Source organism: Sapajus apella, unplaced genomic scaffold (genome assembly GCF_009761245.1).
Source record: "Sapajus apella isolate SASKATOON/1434 unplaced genomic scaffold, GSC_monkey_1.0 scaffold165, whole genome shotgun sequence".
In the NCBI taxonomy this organism is placed as follows: domain Eukaryota; kingdom Metazoa; phylum Chordata; class Mammalia; order Primates; family Cebidae; genus Sapajus; species Sapajus apella.
The window spans coordinates 1,799,942-1,818,988 of record NW_022437105.1 but is presented as its reverse complement, the minus strand read 5'-3'; the positions used below and the strand labels follow the sequence as shown (position 1 = coordinate 1,818,988).

At 38.9% G+C, this 19,047-nt stretch overlaps 1 protein-coding gene across 1 annotated transcript in view; it reads left to right on the top strand.

The window, feature by feature from the left end:
- The window catches only part of WDR27 (WD repeat domain 27), a 266,107-nt gene extending 248,689 nt beyond the window's left edge, over positions 1-17,418 (top strand). The window contains 1 exon segment of the mRNA XM_032267079.1: positions 16,989-17,418. Coding sequence (XP_032122970.1) covers positions 16,989-17,039 — 51 coding nt within the window. The 3' untranslated portion in view covers positions 17,040-17,418.
- The last annotated feature ends 1,629 nt before the right edge of the window (positions 17,419-19,047 follow it).

The following is a 19,047-nucleotide window of genomic DNA, read 5'->3' as shown; positions in this document are numbered from 1 at the left end:
AAAAGTCTTCAAAAACTCAATGAATCCAGGAGCTGGTTTTTTGAAAAGATCAACAAAATAAACCACTAGCTAATCTAATAAAGAAGAAAACAGAGAAGAATCAAATAAACGCAATAAAAAATATTACCACTGATCCCACAGAAATACAAACTTCCATCAGAGAACACTATAAACACCTCTACACAAATAAACCAGAAAATCTGAGGAAATTGATAAATTCCTGGACACTTACATCCTCCCAAGGGTAAAGCAGGAAGAAGTCAAATCCCTGAATAGACCAATAACAAGTTCTGAAATTCAGGCAGCAATTAATAGCCTGTCAACCAAAAAAAGCCCAGGACTAGATAGGTTCACAGCTGAATTCTACCAGAAGTATGAAGAGGAGTTGGTACCATTTCTTCTGAAACTATTCCAAACAATAGAAAAAGAGAGAATCCTCCCTAACTCATTTTATGAGGCCAACATCATCCTGTTACCAAAACCTGGCAGAGATACGACAAAACAAATTTCAGGCCAATATCCCTGATGAACATTGATAAATACCTCAATGAAATACTAGCAGAGTGAATCCAGCAGCACATCAAAAATGTATCCAACACAATCAAGTTGGTTTCATCCTTGGGAGTTAAGGCTGGTTCAGCATAAGGAAATCAATAGACATAATCCATCACATAAACAGAACCAAAGACAAAACCCACATAATTATCTCAGTAGATGCAGAGAAGGCCTTCAACAAAATTCAACAGCCCTTCATGCTAAAAACTCTCAGTAAACCTAGGTATTGATGGAACGTATTTCAAAAAACAAGAGCTATTTATGACAAACCAACAACCAATATCATACTGAATGGACAAAACCTAAAAGCATTCCCTTTGAAAACTGGCACAAGACAAGATGCCCTCTCTCACCACTCCTCTTCAACATAGTATTGGAAGTTTTGGCCAGGGCAATCAGGCAAGAGAAAGAAATAAAGGGAATTTGATTAGGAAAAGAGGAAGTCAAATTGTCTCTATTTGCAGATGACAACGATATCATCTGTATATTTAGAAGACGCCATCATCTCAGCCCAAAATCTCCTTAAGTTGATAACCAACTTCAGAAAAGTATCAGGATACAAAATTAATGTGCAAAACTCACAGCATTCCTATACACCAATAACAGGCAAACAGAGAGCCAAATCATGAGTGAACTCCCATTCACAATTACTACAAAGATAATCTAGGAATCTGACTTACAAGGGATATGAAGAACCTCTTCAAGGAGAACTACAAACCAGTGTTCAAGTAAATAAGAGAGGACACAGATGGAAAAACATTCCATGCTCATGGTTAGGAAGAATCAGTATCATGAAAATGGCCATAGTGCCCAAAGTAATATATAGATTCAATGCTATACCTATCAAGCTACCATTGACTTTCTTCACAGAATTGGAAAAGACTCATTTAAATTTCATACGGAACCAAAAAAGAGTCCACATAGCCAAGACAATCCTAAGCGAAAAGAACAAAGCTGGAGGCATCACGCTACCTGACTTCAAATTATACTACAAGGCTACAATAATCAAAACAGATGGTACTGGTACCAAAACAGAGATATAGACCAATGGAACAGAACAGAGATCTCAAAAATAACGCCACACATGTACAACCATCTGATCTTTGACAAACCTGAGAAAAACAAACAATGGGGAAAGGATTCCCTATTTAATAAATGGTGTTTGGAAAACTGGGTAGCGATATGCAGAAAGCTAAAACTTTTTAGCTTTTTTTTAGAGTTTTTAGCATGAAGGGCTGTTGAATTTTGTTTAAGGCCTTCTCTGCATCTACTGAGATAATTATGTGTGTTTTATCTTTGGTTCTGTTTATGTGATGGATTATGTCTATTGATCCCTTCCTTACACCTTATACAAAAATTAACTCATGATGGATTAAAGACTTAAATTTAAGACGTAAAACCATAAAAACTCTAGAAGAAAACCTAGGCAATACCATTCAGGACGTAGGCATGGGCAAAGACTTCATGACTAAAACACCAAAAGCAATAGCAACAAAAGCCAAAATAGACAGAAGGGATCTAATTAAAATAAAGAACTTTTGCACAGCAAAAGAAATTAGCACCACAGTAAACAGCCAACCTACAGAGTGAGAGAAAATGTTTCCAATTTCTCCATCCAACAAAGGGCTAATATCCATTTACAAGAAAAAAACAACCGCATCAAAAAGTGGGTGAAGGAAATAAACAGACACTTCTCAAAAGGAGACATGTATGCAGCCAAAAAACATGAGAAAAAGCTCATCATCACTGGTCATTAGAGAAATGTAAATCAAAACCGCAAAGAGATACCGTCTCGCACCAGTTAGAATGGCAGTCATTAAAAAGTCAGGAGATAGCAGATGCTGGAGAGAATGTGGAGAAATAGGAATGCTTTTACACTGTTGGTGAGAGTATGAATTAGTTCAAACATTGTGGAAGACAGTGTGGCAATTCCTCAAGGATCTAGAAATAGAAATTGACCTATTCAACCCAGCTATTCCATTACTGGATATATACCCAAAGGATTATAAATAATTCTATTATAAAGACACATGCACACATATGTTTATTGCGGCAGTGTTCACAATAGCAAAGACTTGGAATCAACCCAGATGACCATCAGTGATAGACTGGATAAAGAAAATGTGGCACATATACACCATGGAATACTATGCAGCTATAAAAAGGATGACTTTATGTCCTTTGCAGGGACATGGATGAAGCTGGAAACCATCATTCTCAGCAAACTAACACAGGAACAGAAAACCAAATACCACGTTCTCACTCATGAGTGGGAGTTGAACAATGAGAACACATGGACACAGGGAGGGGAACATCACACACAGGGGCCTGTTGGGGTGTGGGGAACTAGGGGAGGGATAGCATTAGGAGAAATACCTAATGTGATGACAGGCGGATGGATGCAGGAAACCATCATGGCATGTGTATACCTATGTAATAAACCTGCACATGTATCTCAGAACTTAAAGTATAATAATTTAAGAAAATATAAGTGAGGTTGGGGGCCTTGCTCCTTTTCCTCCTGCCATGTGAGGAAGCAGCAAGATGCACCACCTTGGAAGCAGAGTGCAGCCCTCACCAGACACTGAATCTGCTGGTGCCATAATCTTGGACTTCCTGTCCTCCAGAACTGAGCAATAGATTTCTGTTGTTTATAAATTACCCAGTCTAAGGTATTTTTTTATGGCAGCCCAGATGGACTAAGACATCACCCAAGATATTGTTGGGACACCTTAAAATTAACAATGTCTTATGAAAGAAGAAATGTGATAGTTTTGGAAAAGCCAAGGTGGTCAGGGAATACTTACTTTACTAAGTTAAGAGGCTAGAACATTTGTCATACCACTGTGGTTCTTTTCTATGAACACCTGTTTTCAGATGACATAGTATTCAAGCCATGGACATTTGAAAACTTGCCTCTTAAGCCTTTAGAATGGAAGCCTTTTATTACCTTTTCCTTTTTCTTAATGGTTTTTAAATCAAACTTATGAAAATGACTCCTACTTCTTTTTAATTTCTAAAAAAAAAAATCTACTCTTTTGGGGCAAAAAGACAGCTGGGATCTCTGAAATAAATCTTGCCGGATTCTTGTGTAATTAAGAAGTTTGGAGCCAACCTGAGACCTTCTGGGAGGTGACTATTGGCTGTGGGCAACCATGCAAACTCATGGCTCAGGCTAAAGACTGGGATTTGCAGCTCGGGCTCTAACTCTGCTTTCTTAGACCTAACGCTGATTTATTAGGTTGGTGCAAAAGTAGTTGCAGATTTTGCCACTGCAGTGACAAAAACTACAATTACTTTTGCACCCACTTAATATGACTAGAACTGCACCAAGACTCTGAAGTCAGCCTAGGACTTAACTGGTTAGCCTCTAAATTTAGACATTGCTGAGAAACATAGTAAATGGAAAAGCCAGTATCAACCACCATGATCTGCAAGAGCGAAAGCCCCATATGGCTGCACTTAGTGGGTCTGAGGGTGCTAGCACAGGTATAAATAGCACTCATCTCCCCTGTCTAGGTTCAGAGGCTGATTAGGGTTAGATATGGGAGTCAGACAGAATGAGCGCAGAATGCCACCTTTGTTATCAAAAAAGCTAAATTGGAAGATGTAGCTTTATAAGCCACACCTTGTGATATGAACGAAATTGCATGCTCCTCTACCCCAAAATTTTTATGTTGAAATTCTAGCCCTTGACATCACTATATTTGGAGATAGGGCTTTTAGGCAGTGGTTAAGGTTAAAGAGTTCGAAGAGGTAAGGTTCTAATCTGATAGAATTGTTGGCTTTGTAAGAAGAGGAAGAAAGATCTCTCTTCTCCCTGCTTCTCTCTCTCTCCCCCATCATGTACAAACTGATGGAAGGCCAGGTGAGGAAACAGTGAGAAGGCACCTGTGCAAGCCCTCACCAGAATGTGACCATCCTGGCACCTAGGTCTCAGACTTCTAGCTCCAGTACTGCAAATGATAATTTCCATTTTTCAAACCACCTAGTATATGATATTTTGTTACAGCAGCTTGAACTAAGGCATATTTTAGTAGCAGGAAGTAGAGTGCTGCTTTAACAAATACTTAAAAACATGGAATTGGCATTGAAAGGGTGATGGATAGAGTCTGGGAACATTCTGATGTGCATGCTGGAAATTCAGACTAGTGACTCTGGTGAGGGCTCTGAAAGGAGACAGGAGAGCTGAAGAGAAAGTTTCTATCCTCTGAGAGGGTACATAAATAATTATGAACAGAATATGAGGAGAAATAGCAAAGTTAAAGCCCATCTGGTGGGGTCTCAAATGGAAGTAAAAATCATGTGACTGAAAATTGGAGGAAAGATGATCTGTGTTATAAAGAAGCAAATAAATTGGCTGAATTGTATTTTGTGTGAAGAAAAGTGTTTTGTGCGAAGTAGGACTTGTGAGCAATGGAACTGGATATTTAGCTGAGGAGATTTCTGAGCAAACAATTGAAGGAATGGCATAGTTCCTCCTGATTGCTTATAGTAAAATGAAGATTTAGAAAATTATTAGTCTATCAATATGTCAAAAAATAGGAAAACTTGTTCTACAAAGACCAGTAAGGGTATGTTAAAAAGCCATTTGTCAAAGTGATTATGGGTGTAGCTCATGGACTTAATCAGCTATCTCAGCAGATGATGGGAATCGAAATGGGTTTTTACCAGTGGAGACACTGCCAGTGTCAACTAATGGGAACAGAGAAAGAGGAAGAACAGAATGAAGGAAGCCCGTCAGACACCTTGGAGTCTATGAAATGTAGCTATAGGCCACTTTGGCTGTAAATATGCACGATTTCTCAAGAAAAGGGAATGATCCTGAAGATGATTCAGAGGTGAGCAGGGCTGCCACACCTACCACAGACCAATCAGGCAGGGCTAGTTCCCATTTTCTTTCACATGGTGGAGCTTGTCTGGCTTTGGTGGTTCAGGAATGCCCCTGCTTAGTGCCTCCAAGTCATGGAGATGCTGCTGCCACCCCAGTGGGCGTGAGGGCAGGGCATGACAATGAGAGGGTTTTTCTCAAACCTTAAAATTAAATGGAGTTTGGCTTGCTAGGCTTTGGGGTTGCTTGGGATCTGTCACCCCCTCCTTCTTTCCTGTTTCTCCTTATGGGATAGGAATGTCTACGCTATGCCTGACCCACCATTATAATTTGGAAGACTGTAGCTTTGTTTTCAAATTAGCAGATAGAGACTTAGATGATATTTTGGACTTAGACTTTAGAGTTGATGCTGGAATGAGTTAAGACTTTTGAATGTGTTTGGATGGAATGAATATATTTTACATGTAAGAAGAACATGAGCGTATAGGGGCCGAGGGCAGAATATTATGAGGCACTTGTATTCCCTCCCAAATTTATATGTGAAAGACCCAACCCCCAATATGACTGTGCTTGGAGATAGGGCTTTTAGGAGGAAATTAGGGTTACATGAGGTCATAAGCATGGGGTCCTAATTCTATAGGATTGGAGACATTATAAAAGAGAAAGAAAGATCTTTTTCTCTACATGTGCCAAAGGAAGTCCATGTGAGCACATAGTCAGAAGGTAGCCTTCCACAAGCCAGGAAGAGAGCCCTCAACAGAACTCAACCAAGTTGGCAACTTGGTCTTGGACTTCCATACCTACAGAACTGTGAGAATTATATATCTGTGTTTAGGCCCCCTGTCTGTGTTACTTTGGTATGGCAGCCTGAACAGACTGAGACATCTGGCAAAAGAGCTTGTTAACACTCTCCTGAATTCACCCTTAAAATGCAGATCCTACCCCACCAAGTTAATATTTGGTGAGAGCTGATATCGTTTTGCTGTGTCCCGCCCATCTTATCTTGAACTGTAGTTCCCATAATCCCCATGTGTCATGAGGTGACCTGGTGGGGGGTAATTGAATCACAGGGATGGCTACCTCCATGCTGTTCTCATGATAGCAAGTAAGTTTTCATGAGATCTGATGGTTTCATAAGGTGATTTTCCCATTTTTGCTCAACAATTCTCCTCCTACCATTATGTGAAGAAAGACATGTTTCCTTTCCCTTCTGCTGTGATTGTAAGTTTCCTGAGGCCTCCCCAACACTGTGGAACTTTGAGTCGGGTAAACTTTTTTCTTTTATAGATTACCCAGTCTTGGGCAGTTCTTTATAGCAGTGTGAGAATGTACTAATACAATTAGTTAGTACTGAGAGTAGTGGGAAGCTGCTGTAAAGATACCCAAAAATGTGGAAGCACCTTTGAAACTGGGTAACAGGCAGAGGTTGGAACAGCTTGGAGAGCTCAAAAGAAGACAGGAAGATGTGGGAAAGATTGAAACTTCCTAGAGACTTGTTGAATGGCTTTGACCAAAATGCTGATAGTAATATGGACAATCAAATTCAGGGTGAGGTGGTCTCAGATGGAAATGAGAAACTTGTTGGGAACTGGAGTAAAGGTCACTCTTGTTATGCTTTAGCAAAGAGACTGGCAGCATTTTGCCTATGCCCTAAAAATCTATGGAACTTTGAACTTGAGAGGGATGATTTAGGATATCTGGCAGAAGAAGTTTCTAAGCAGCAAAGTGTTCAAGAAGTTACTTGAGTGCTCTTACAAGCATTAAGCTTTATGTATTCCCAAAGATATGGTTTGGAATTGGAACTTATGTTTAAAAGGAAAGGAGAACATAAAAGTTCAGAAAGCTCACAGCCTGACAATGTGATAGAAAACAAAAGCACATTTTCTGAGGAAAACTTCAAACTGGCTGCAGAAATTTGCATAAGTAATGAGGAGCTAAATGTTAATCACCAAGACAATGGAGAAAATGTCTTCAGGGCATGTCAGAGATCTTCGTGGTAGCCCCTTCATTTTTCCCCCAGGAGGAAAAAAATGGTTTTATGGGCTGGTCCCAAGGCCTTGCTGCTTTGTGCTGTCTCAGGACTTGATCCTCTGCATCCCTGCTGTGGCTAAAAGGGGCCAACATACAGCCCAAGCCATTGCTTCAGTGGGTGCAAGCCCCAAGCCTTGGCAGCTTACACATGGTGTTGGGCCTGCAGGTGTGCAGAAGTCAAGAATCGAGGTTTGGGAGCCTCCACCTAGATTTCAGAGGATATTTGGAAACACCTGAATGTTCAGCCAGATGTTTGCTGCAGGGGTGGAGTCCTCATGGAGACCCCCTGCCAGGGTAGTGCAGAAGGGAAATGTGGATTTGGAATTTCCACACAGAGTCCCCACTGGTGTACTGCCTAGTGGAGCTGTGAGAAGAGGGCCACCACCCTCCAGAGCCCAGAATGGTAGATTCAATGACAGCTTGCATCATAATCCTGGAAAAGCTGCAGACACTCAATGCCAGCCCCTGAAAGCAGCTATGAGGGAGGGTGTACCCTGAAAAGCCACAGGGGTGGAGCTGCCCAAGGCCATGGGAGCCCACCTCTTAATCAGCATGACTGGGATGGGAGACATGGAGTCAAAAGAGATGATTTTGGAGCTTTAGGATTTGGCTGCCCCACTGGATTTTGGACTTGTTTAGGGCCTGTAGCTCTTTTGTTTTGGCCAATTTCTCCCATTTGGAATGGGTGTTTACCCAATGTCTGTACTCCCACTGTGTCTGGGAAGTAACTACCTTCATTTTGATTTTAGAGGCTCATAGGTTGAAAGGACTTGCCCTGTCTCAGTTTGGACTTGGACTTTTGGGTTAATGCTGGAATGAGTTGAGACTTTGAGAGACTGTTGGAAAAGCATGATTGTGTTTTGAAATGTGAAGACATGAGATTTGGGAGGGGGCCAGGGGCAGAATGATACAGTTTGGCTGTGTCCCCACTCGAATCTTCTGGCAGCAGGACAAAGAAGTTAATCTTGAATTTTAATCCCCATAATCCTTTGGTGTCTAGGGAGAGAACTGGTGAGAGGTGATTGGATCATGGGGATGGTTGCTCCCATGCTGTTTGATATGGTTTAGTTGTGTCACCACCCAAATCTCATCTTGAATTATAGTTCCCATAGTCCTCAGGTGTCATGGTAGGGACCTGGTCGGATGTAATTGAATCATAGGGGCAGTTTCCCTCATGGTGTTCTCATGATAGTGAGTAGTTCTCGCAAGATCTGATGGTTTTATAAGGGGTTTCCCTGCCTTTGCTCCGTACTTCTTCTTCCTGCTGCTATGTGAAGAAGGACATGTTTGCTTCCTCTTCCACAATGATTGTAAGTTTCCTGTGGTCTTACAGCCCTGTGGAAATCTGAGTTAATTAAACCTCTTTCGTTTATGAATTATGCAGTCTTGGGCAGTTCTTTATAGCAGCATGAAAACAGCCTAACAAGCAGCATATGAGAGAGCTGGCCTTATTAAGCTGATTCTTTCCACAAAAACTGGGAGGATGGGCATGCCTCATTATTTACCCTAACCAATACATTGGGTGAGCCATCTCTGCTTTCCTGGACAGGACTGGGGCAAGAGACTCATGTTCTGAGCCCCTCTCCACCTGAAGCCCCATTACAAATTATAGTAAGAAGCTAAAGAAATGTATTGTTTTCATTTTTTATTGTGGTAAAATGCACATAAGATCTGTCATCTTAACCATTCTTAATTCTATAGTAAGTATTAAATATATTTATTACATTCTGCAGCCACCACCGCTATCCCTCGCCACAATTCTATCTTGTAAGCCTGAAAGTTCATTCCAATTAAGTAATAATTTCTCATCCCCTTCCTCAGTCCCTGTCAACAATCATTCTACTTTCTGTCTCTCTGATTTTGACTACTTAGGTACCTCACATTTATCTTTTTATAACTGCTTTATTTCATTTAACATAATGTCCTTAAGGTTCATCTATGTTGTAGCCTGTGCCAGACTTTCCTTCAATTTTAAGACTGAATAATATACCATTGTATGGTCCACACTTTGCTTATCCATTCATCTATTGATGGGTGCTTGGATTGCCTCCATGTTTTAGCTGTTGTTAAGAATGCTGCTATAAACATAGTTGTAAATATATCTCTTACAGACACTACTTTCAGTTCTTTTGCATATATACTCAGAGGAAAAATTACTGGATAATATGATGATTCTATTTTTAATTTTTTGAAAATATCATACTGTTTTTCATAGCAGCTGCACCTGCACCATTTTACATTCCCACTGACAATGAACAAAGGCTTAACTTTCTCTCCATCCTTACCAACACTTGTTGTTTATTAATTTTTTAAAAATAATCATGTCCTAATGAGTGCCAGATGGCATCTTGTAGTTTTGATTTGCATTTTCCAAATGATTAGTGAGGTTGAGCATCTTTTCATGTGCTTCTTGGGCATTTTATGTCTCCTTTGGAGAAATGTCTATTCAAGTATTTCGTCCATTGTTTAAATTGGGCTGTTTGATTTTGTTGTTTAGTTTAGTTATAGGCTCCTCTATATATCCCAGAAATTAATCCTTTATCAGACATCCCTAGTTAAACATGGAGACTGGACTCTTCCCGACACCAAACTTGCTTCCTGTCAGGTGTGATTCGCAAATATTTTCTTTAATTCTGTGCATGCCATTTCACTCTTTTGATAGTGCCTTTTTATGCACAAATTTTTAAAATTTTCCGTTTGTCTATTTTTTTCTCTAATTGTCTGTGCCTTTAGTGTCATATCCAATAAATCATTGCAGACTCTAATTATGGAAGCTTTTTGTCTATATTTTCTTCAAAGAGTTTTATTATTTTGGGTTTCACATTTAGGTCTGTGATGCATTTTTTTCTCTGTACTGTAAGGAAAGGATCCAGCTTCATTTTTTTTGCATGTGGATGTCTATTTTTTCCCAGCACCATTTGTTGTAAAGACTGTCTTTTCCCCATTGAATGGTCTTGGAGCCCTTCTCAAAAATTATTTGACCCATATATGTGAAAGTTTACTTTTGGGTCTTTTATTCTATACCATTTGTTTATAGGTCAATCTTTATGCCAGTGATATCTTGTTTTTATTATTGAAGATATGTATTAATAGTAAGTTTTGAAATCAGAAAGTGTGAATCCTCCAGTTTTGTTCTTCCTTTTCAAGATTGTTTTTACTATTCAGAGTTCCATATGAATTTAAAAATGGGTTATTTTACTTCTATAAAAAATGTAATTGGGATTTTGATAGGGATCCTATTGAATCTGTAGATAACTGTGGGTAATATAGACTTTTTAGTAATATTAAGTATTCCAATTTATGAACATGGGAAATGTTTTAATTTATGCCTTCTTTAGTTTTATTCAGTAATGTTTTGTAGTTTTCATTGTACAATTTTATTTCGTCTCCTTTGTTAATTTCTAAGTATTTTATTATATTGATGCTATTTTAAATGGATTTGTTTTCATAATTTTAGAGTTTCATCTTGCTCATTGTTAGTTTATAGAAATGCAGCTGAATTTTGCATGTTGACTTTGTATCTTGCTATTTTGCTGATTTTATTAATTCTAAAAGGTTTTGGGAGTGGAATGTGTAGAGTTTTCTATCTATATGATAATATAATCTGTGAACAGAAATACTTTTACTTCCTTTCCAGTTTGGATGCTTTTAATATTTTGCATGCCCAAATGCTCTGGCTTGAACTTTGATACCATTCTAAATATAAATGGTGAAAGCAGACATCCTTGCCTTGTTCCTGATCTTAGTGGAAATGCTTTTAGTCTTTCGCCATTGAGTATGATGACTGATTGGATTTTCATATGTGATGCTATGGTTTGAACGTCTGTCTCCTCCAAAACTTACGTTGAAATGTAATTGTTACTTTAACAGTATGAAGAGGTGGGATCTTTAAAAAGGGCCTCCCTTATGAGAGCTTCAACCTCGTGGGTGAGATTGGTGGCTGATATCAAAGGATGAGTTTGAACCCCCACCCCCACTTTGGGCTATTCCACTCTTCTTCCATGTAAGGAACAGTGTTCCTCCTCTTTGGAGATTGTAGCTTCCGAGATGCCATCTTAGAAATGGAAACTGGGCTCTTAGTGGATACCAACTTGCAAGCACCTTGGAATTCCTGGCCTCAGGAACCATGAGACATACATTTCTTTTGTTTATAAGTTACCCAGTTTGGTAGTCTTTTATAGCAGCACAGAATGAAATAATTTATACAGCTTTTCTTGTTGATGTAGCTTCCTTCTATTCTTAGTTTGTTGGGTGTTTTTTTTTTTTTAATGAAAATGTGTTGAATTTATCAAGTGCTTTTTCTGCATAAATTGAGATGATCATGCAGGTTTTGTATCATTCTATTAATGAGATTTATTGCATTAATCAATATTTGTTGAACCATCTTTGCATTACAGGAATAAATTCCAGTGTGTCTTGATGCATAACCATTTTAATATGCTGCTGAATTCCATTTACTAGTGTTTTGTTGGGATTTGTACATCAGTGTTCATAAGGAATATGGGTTTATTTTCTTTTCTTGTGGAATCTTATTTGGCTTTGGTATTGGGGAAATGAGATAGGAAGTGTTTTTTATTGGTGTTAATTCTTCTTCAAATGTTTGGTAGAATTCACTGGCAAAGCCATTGGGTCTAGCTTCCTTCCTTCCTTCCTTCCTTCCTTCCTTCCTTCCTTCCTTCCTTCCTTCCCTCCTTCCTTCCTTCCTTCTTCCCCTTTCCCCTCTTTCCCCTCTTTCCCCGCTCCCCTCCCCTCCCCTCCCCTCCCCTCCCCTTTCCTTCCCTTCCCTTCCTTCCCTTCCTTTCCTTCCCTACCCTTTCCTTTCCTTTCTTCTTTCTTTCATTTTTTTCTTCAGACTCTCATTCTGTTGCCTAGGCTGGAGTGCAGTAGTACTATCTCAGCTCACTGTAACCTCCACCTCCCAGGTTCAAGCGATTCTCCTTCCTCAGCTCCCGAGTAGCTGGAATTATAGGCACATGCCACCACCCTTGGCTAATTTATATATTTTTAGTAAGGACGGGGTTTCACCATGTTGGTCAGGCTGGTCTTGAGTTCCTGACTTCAGGTGATCTGCCTGCCTTGGCCTCCCAAAGTGCTGGGATTACAGATGTGAGCCACTGTGCCCAGCCTAAGATTTTTCTTTGTCGGAAGATTTTTTTAGTTACTGATTCAGTCTCCTTACTAGTTATAGGTCTATTCAAATTTTAGATAATTTTTTGTGATTCAGTCTTGGTAAGTTTTGTGATTCTGGGAATTTGTACATTTTATCTAGGATATCCAATATGCTGGCATACAATTGTTCATAGTACTTTCTTATAATCATTTTTTTCTAAAGAATTAGCAGTAATGTCCAAAACTTTCATTTCTGATTTAGTAAGTTGAGTCTTATTTATTTTTCTTAGTCCATGTAGTTAGAGGTTTCTCAATTCTGTTTTTTTTCGATAAATCTTTTTTTTTTTATTTCCTCGTTTTTTTTTTTTCCTGTTTTTCTTTTCTCCATTTTGCTTATTTTTGCTCTAATCTTTCTTAGTTACTTCCTCTGCTAGCTTTGCGATGTGCTGTTGTTCTTTCTCTAGTTTACAAAGATATATAAAGGTATATAAATCTCTAGTTTACATATATATATGTATATATATGCATTTATAGCTATAAATTCCCCCTTTAGCATTGTTCTTGCTGTGTAACAGATTTTTTGCATGGTGTGTTATTTTTATTCATCTATAAGTATTTTCTAATTTTTCTTATTATTTCTTCTTTGATCCTTTGGTTGTTTGAGTGTGTCATTTAATTTCCACAATTTTTGACTTTTCAAGTTTAACTTCTATTTTCAATTTCTAAATTCATCCTGTATGGTCAGGGAAGATACTGTGTATGTTGTTTATGTTTTAAAATCTATTGAGATTTAATTTGTGGATTAACATGTGGTCTATCCTGGGAAAATGTCCCATATGCACTTGAGAAGAATATGTATGCTATATGCTCTTCTTGTTTGGTAAAGTGTTTATGAGATCTAGTTGGTTTATCATGTTGTGTAAATTCTCTATATCTTTGCCTCTCTTCTGTCTGGTTGTCCTATCCATTATTAAAAGAGGAGTATTAAGATCTTCAGCTATTATTGTAAAGCTGTTTATTTCTTCCTTATATTCTATTAGTTTCTGTTTCATATATTTTGATGGTCTGTTATTAGATATATAAATGTTTATAATATTTATATTTTCTTGTATTATATCTTTCATATATATATATATATATATATATATAGTTTCTTTTAGCCTTTTTGACTTAAAGCTTTTGATTTCTGATATTGGTGTATCTATCCCTGCTTTCTTTTGATCACCACTCCATTCAAAAATAATGTATATGACAGCATAGGCAATTGACACTTGAACAACATGGGTTCAAACTGTGCAGGTCTGCATGTATGTGGATTTCTTTGACCAATGCAAATAAAAATTGTGGTATTTATGGGATGTAAAACTCGCATAAATGGAAGGTCAAGTTTTTGTATATGCAGGCTTTACAGGGCCAACTATGGGACTTGAGTATGTACAGATTTAATTTTATGTCAAGGTTCCTGGCACTAATTCCCCAAGTATACTGAGGGGCAACTGTAGTTGAATTATGTGTTTTTAATCCTTTCTGTCAATCTGCCTTCTCATTTACATTTAAACGAATTCCTGATAAGGTGGGACTTATTATTGCCATGTTTCTTTTTGTTTTCTATATGCCTTATAGTTTTTTGTCCCTTATTTTCTGCATTACTGTTCACTCTTTAGTAAAATTTTTAGGGAAATTTTTTAGTTTCTTTCTCAATTTCTTTTTTGCACATTGTATAGCTATTTTGTTTTTGTGGCTACCATGGGAATTACATGTAGTATTCTAAAATTATAACACTCTTGTTTGAATTTATAACAGTGAATTTCAGTAACACAAAAAATTCTGTTCCTTTACATCTCTTTCCCCACCCCGTCAGTTGTTGATGTCACAAAATTACATTTTTACACATTTTATTCCCCAAAACATAAAACAGTGATTATTTTAAATACACAGTTTCTTAAATTCTGTAGAAGACAAAATGTGGAGTTGCAAACCAAAGTTATGATAATACTGCCTTTTAGACTAATCTTTTAAAAAATATTTTAGTCTTTTAAATCATGTGGAAAACAAAAAAGTGGAATCCTACAGCGTTGCTATAATAATAGCTTTTATAACTGCCCATGTGCTTACCTTTACTGAGATCTTTATTTTTTCATACAGCTTCAAATTCCTGTCTAGGGTCCTTTCTTTTCCACCTTGTGGTGCCCCTCAATACATTTCTGGCAGGCAAGGTCTAGTAGTAACACACTTCCTCAGCTTCATTTATCTGGGAATGTCTTAATTTTTCCTTTACTTTTGAATGGCATCTTTGCTGGTTTAGGATTCTTGGTTGATAGTTTTTGGGGAGTTTGAGTTTTATTTTAGTCTAGTGAATAAGACCACTGCCTTATGGGCTGCAAAGCTTATTATGAGAAGAAATCTGCTGACAATCTCAGAGAATCCTTTTGGTGTGATAAGACTTTTCTCTTGCTCCTTCCAGAATTCCCTCTTTGCCTTTGGCCTTTGAAAGTTTGATGGTGGTGTGTCCCAGTGTGGGACTTTTTGAGTTCCTCTTACTTGGAGTTTATTGAATTCTTGGATATACATTTATAACCATTTTATAAAATCAAATTTGGGAGTTTTCCACTGTTATGTTTTCTCCTGCAATGTGTAAGTTGGGCCCTTGATGGTGTCCCATAGGCCTTTTAGGCTCTGTTCACTTTTTTCAGTCCTTTTTTTAATTTCTGTGCCTCAGACTTGATTGTTTCTGTTTTTTCTTCACCTGCTCAACTCTGCCTTTTAATTCCTCTAGGGGATACTTTATTTCCATTATTATATATTTTTAGCTTCAAAATATTTTTTGTTTCATTTTAGGTTCTCTATCTCTTTATTGATATTTCCAAAATTATGTATGAATGCATACATAATTTTCCTGTCTTTATCCACATCTCTCTTTAATTTTCGAGTAATTGAAAACAATTGTTTTAAAGTCTTTGTGCTGTAGATGTGCCATCTGATTCTTTTCAGAGACAATTTCCATTAATCTGCTTATCTTTTTCCTTTGAATAGGCCATACTTTCCTATTTCGTTGAATGCCTTGTGACCTTTTATTGAAAACTTGACAATTGAATGTAGTATTGTGGTAATTCTGAAGTAAGGTTCGCCCCCTTCCCCTGGGTTTGATTTTTGTCATTGTTTAATTTATTGTTTTTGTTTATTTTGATTGTTGTAGCTTGACTCTGCCCCAAGGACCAGCCTGAGTTGTAAAGTTCAAATCTTCTTAGTTCTTTTTTCTTGAGCCTTTCCTGTGGCATGCGTGGTCCACAGTCACTTTTTTTTTTTTTTTTTTTTTTTTGGAGAGGGGGTCTTTCTCTGTTGCCCAGGCTGGAGTGTAGTGGCACAATCTTAGCTCACTGCAACCTCCAGCTCCTGGGTTCAAGTGATTCTCATGCCTCAGCCTCCAGAGAAGCTGGGATTACAGGTGCCTGCTATGGCACCTACCTAATTTTTATGTTTTTAATAGAGATGGGGTTTCACCATTTTGGTCAGGCTGGTCTCAAACTCCTGACCTCAAGTGATCCACCCGCCTCAGCCTCCTTAGTCACTTTCTAATTTTTCCCAAGTACATAGTTGTTTTTGAAGTCTCATTTTTTACTGTCCAGCTCCCATAAAGAGAGGAGAGAAAATTAAAGTGGGAATCAAGGGCGCTGGCTCCTTCAATGCTCTGGAAGTTGCTTCTCCTGGAGAAGAGGGGCTCATAGCTATGCGGGAGGGGTAACAATGGCTGCCCGCCTCTTTGCACCTCTGTAATAAGCAGCATCCATCACTGATCAGAGCACAGGTCCCTGATATTTGGAGGCTGGGTGCTTTCTGCCCATCCTGGTTTCTGCAGGCCCTGTGCAGATCGCTTTTGAAAGGTATGCATGGGGGTGGGGACAGGGGAATGGGAGCTGCTAATGTGCCAGAATCCGAAGTTGACAAAAATTAACCACAATTTATAGTTCAAGTGTTCCCTCTGGAAGTTGCAAGCCTTCAACAGACTCCAGAAATTCAAAGTACTGGAAGTGTGTACATCAGAGTTTCCCAGTACAGTTGCTGTCTGTGGGGGGCAGATTCCTGGCGCCTCCTCCTCCTCCTCCTCCTCCTCCTCCTCCTCCTCGATCAAGAGTGCTCTCCTGCGCCCTGCTCTTCAGTTCTGCCTGGAAGGAGGTGCACAGGCGCTAACCAGGATGTTCCATGCCCTTTTGTGCACCAAAGATGGATCAGCTCTGACCAGGGCCCCTCAAATTATTAAAACAGCAATGAAATGTAGTTTGAATTAATTAATTGTCAGCATACTATCTGTCGTATATATAGATTCTACTATGGTAGTGCATGTTACTCCATGATCCGGAACATTACAAATAAGGAAAATATACACTTTCAGCTTATTTTCTTACAGAGCTCTCAATTAATAAAAGGTGATTGGAATTACATGGTATTTTATTTTCAATTACAGCTCACCACAGCCACCTTGGATGGTAAGCTCCAGCTCTTTCTAGCTGAGTAACTGCTGACCTGTGAGCTGAGCGCAGGAATGCTGCAAGGGACAACTGGAAAGTAAGAAATGGTGGTTCATCCATCGCGGGGCCAGGGCGGCAACTGCTTCTCGTACTTTGAGACTTGCGTCAGCTTTCCCCGTTAGCAAGCTCCTGCACCCTGCATGTTCCACTGTCACATTTTTATGTCTTTCTGCTCCTCAAAAGGGATACCCCTCATTGGGAAAATGGAAATGGCATCCAGTACTTCTGCACAGAATTTGGTAAAGTTACAACAGAATATCCTTCGATAAAACATAATACAGTATTTGTTTGATAATTAGACCTGGAAGGAAAAAGAGGGAGAGGATTTCTTTTAAGAAGTGAAAATAAAGCAGTAAACAGTCCTAACTGGCTCTGGTCTTCTGGTTAGCTGGTGCATGACTCTGCGTGGTGAGTGTGGCCTCTGCCCCAGGACACCGTCTGTGTGCACAGCATGGCTTCTGGGTCTTCCTCCCACAGTTGATGGTTGTACAACTGAGGCAGGGCTCCACAGACTGCTTGGACATGTTCATCAGAGAGAAATAGCTGTCCTGGGAATTGACTCTGTGTATATGGGATTCCTAAGATCCTAGAATCCCATGGTTATAGGATCCTTGAAGAGTGAGGATGCTTCCAAGGCAGTTCAAGATTCCAGATAACCTCAGCAGCCTGTGATGCCCCAGGTGAGGACTCCTGGAACCAGCTGGGAGTGCCCTGATCTAGAGTGTTCTCTCTTATCCATGAAACTAGGGAGCTGGGGACTTTCATCCCACCCAGAGCTCCACTGGCCATCACTTGTCTCTATTTTTGCAAGAAATGCAGTGTGCTGTGACCTCACCTTCTACAAAATGCCACAAGGTTGACTTCCTGGGATCCTTACTGGAACTTTCACACATTCGCCATAAATGTGCATGCATTTTTCTCTTAACATTTTTGAGAAACGAAAGTTTGGAATAACTCATTTTTATTTTTCTAACACTTAGAGTTACCTAAGCATTTAAAAATATATTGTTTCCCTTTGTTAAAATGAAATTTATTTAAAACTAGTTGAAAATAGATAAATAAAGCAGATATAGGGCAAGAAAACCCAGAGTCTTATTTAATATTCTTAATTTCAGTAAATCATGTAAAATTTTGACATATATTGTTTCTGACACATATTGCTATGGTTTTTATATAAATTTTTCCAAAGCAAGTCATATTCCAGTTATGCCAACTATGACTTTAAGAAAAAGAAATATAAAATTATTTACTCTAAATAGTAATAGCTGGATAATATGTCAAAAAAGAAAACTCTACTATGTAAAATACCAAATCTATTAGAGACCTCTATCAGGGGAAGATTTACGACAAACTTGGCAAAGCCACTGCTAAGAAGAGAGCTGTGTCAGCCTGCAATATGAGAAGAGCGGTATAAGTCCTCTGCCCTTGAGGACTTTCTGGGAAGACAGCAGCCAGGAAGGCAGAGAACAAAGTCGGCGGGACATGGACAGCAGGGCTCAGGTGTGGCCTCTGGCTCCGGGCCCAGTACCAGGCCGCTGTGCACTCAGGAGGCATCCCCTGCCTGGTTCTGATCAGCAGTGCTCTCACACCACTCAGAGGAAGAGCAGGTGATACTGTGAGTGGATGCCTCAGAGATCTGCCTTGCGAATGGTGTGATGTATCATGTTTATTTTTTATCTGTGATATTCTATCCGTAATGAAATGTTCTCAAGTAGTGAACAATGTGTTATAATGTAAAAGTGGTCGGTTGCTCTACCTTCATCAAAAGGTAGTCATAAAAATCACATATTTATGTAGAACTGTTTATTTCTCACTTGATTCCACTTCATTGTCTCATTTTTGTAATAGCCCTGTGTGTTTGACAGGCATTGTTGTTATTCTTAGCTCCCTTTCCAAGTACTTGTCAAGAGAGAAGCCATGACATTCTGTCTTGGAAAATCCATTTAAAGGCTTACTTTTCCCATGCAAAATCTGTTGACTTGATCAGGCTGAGAG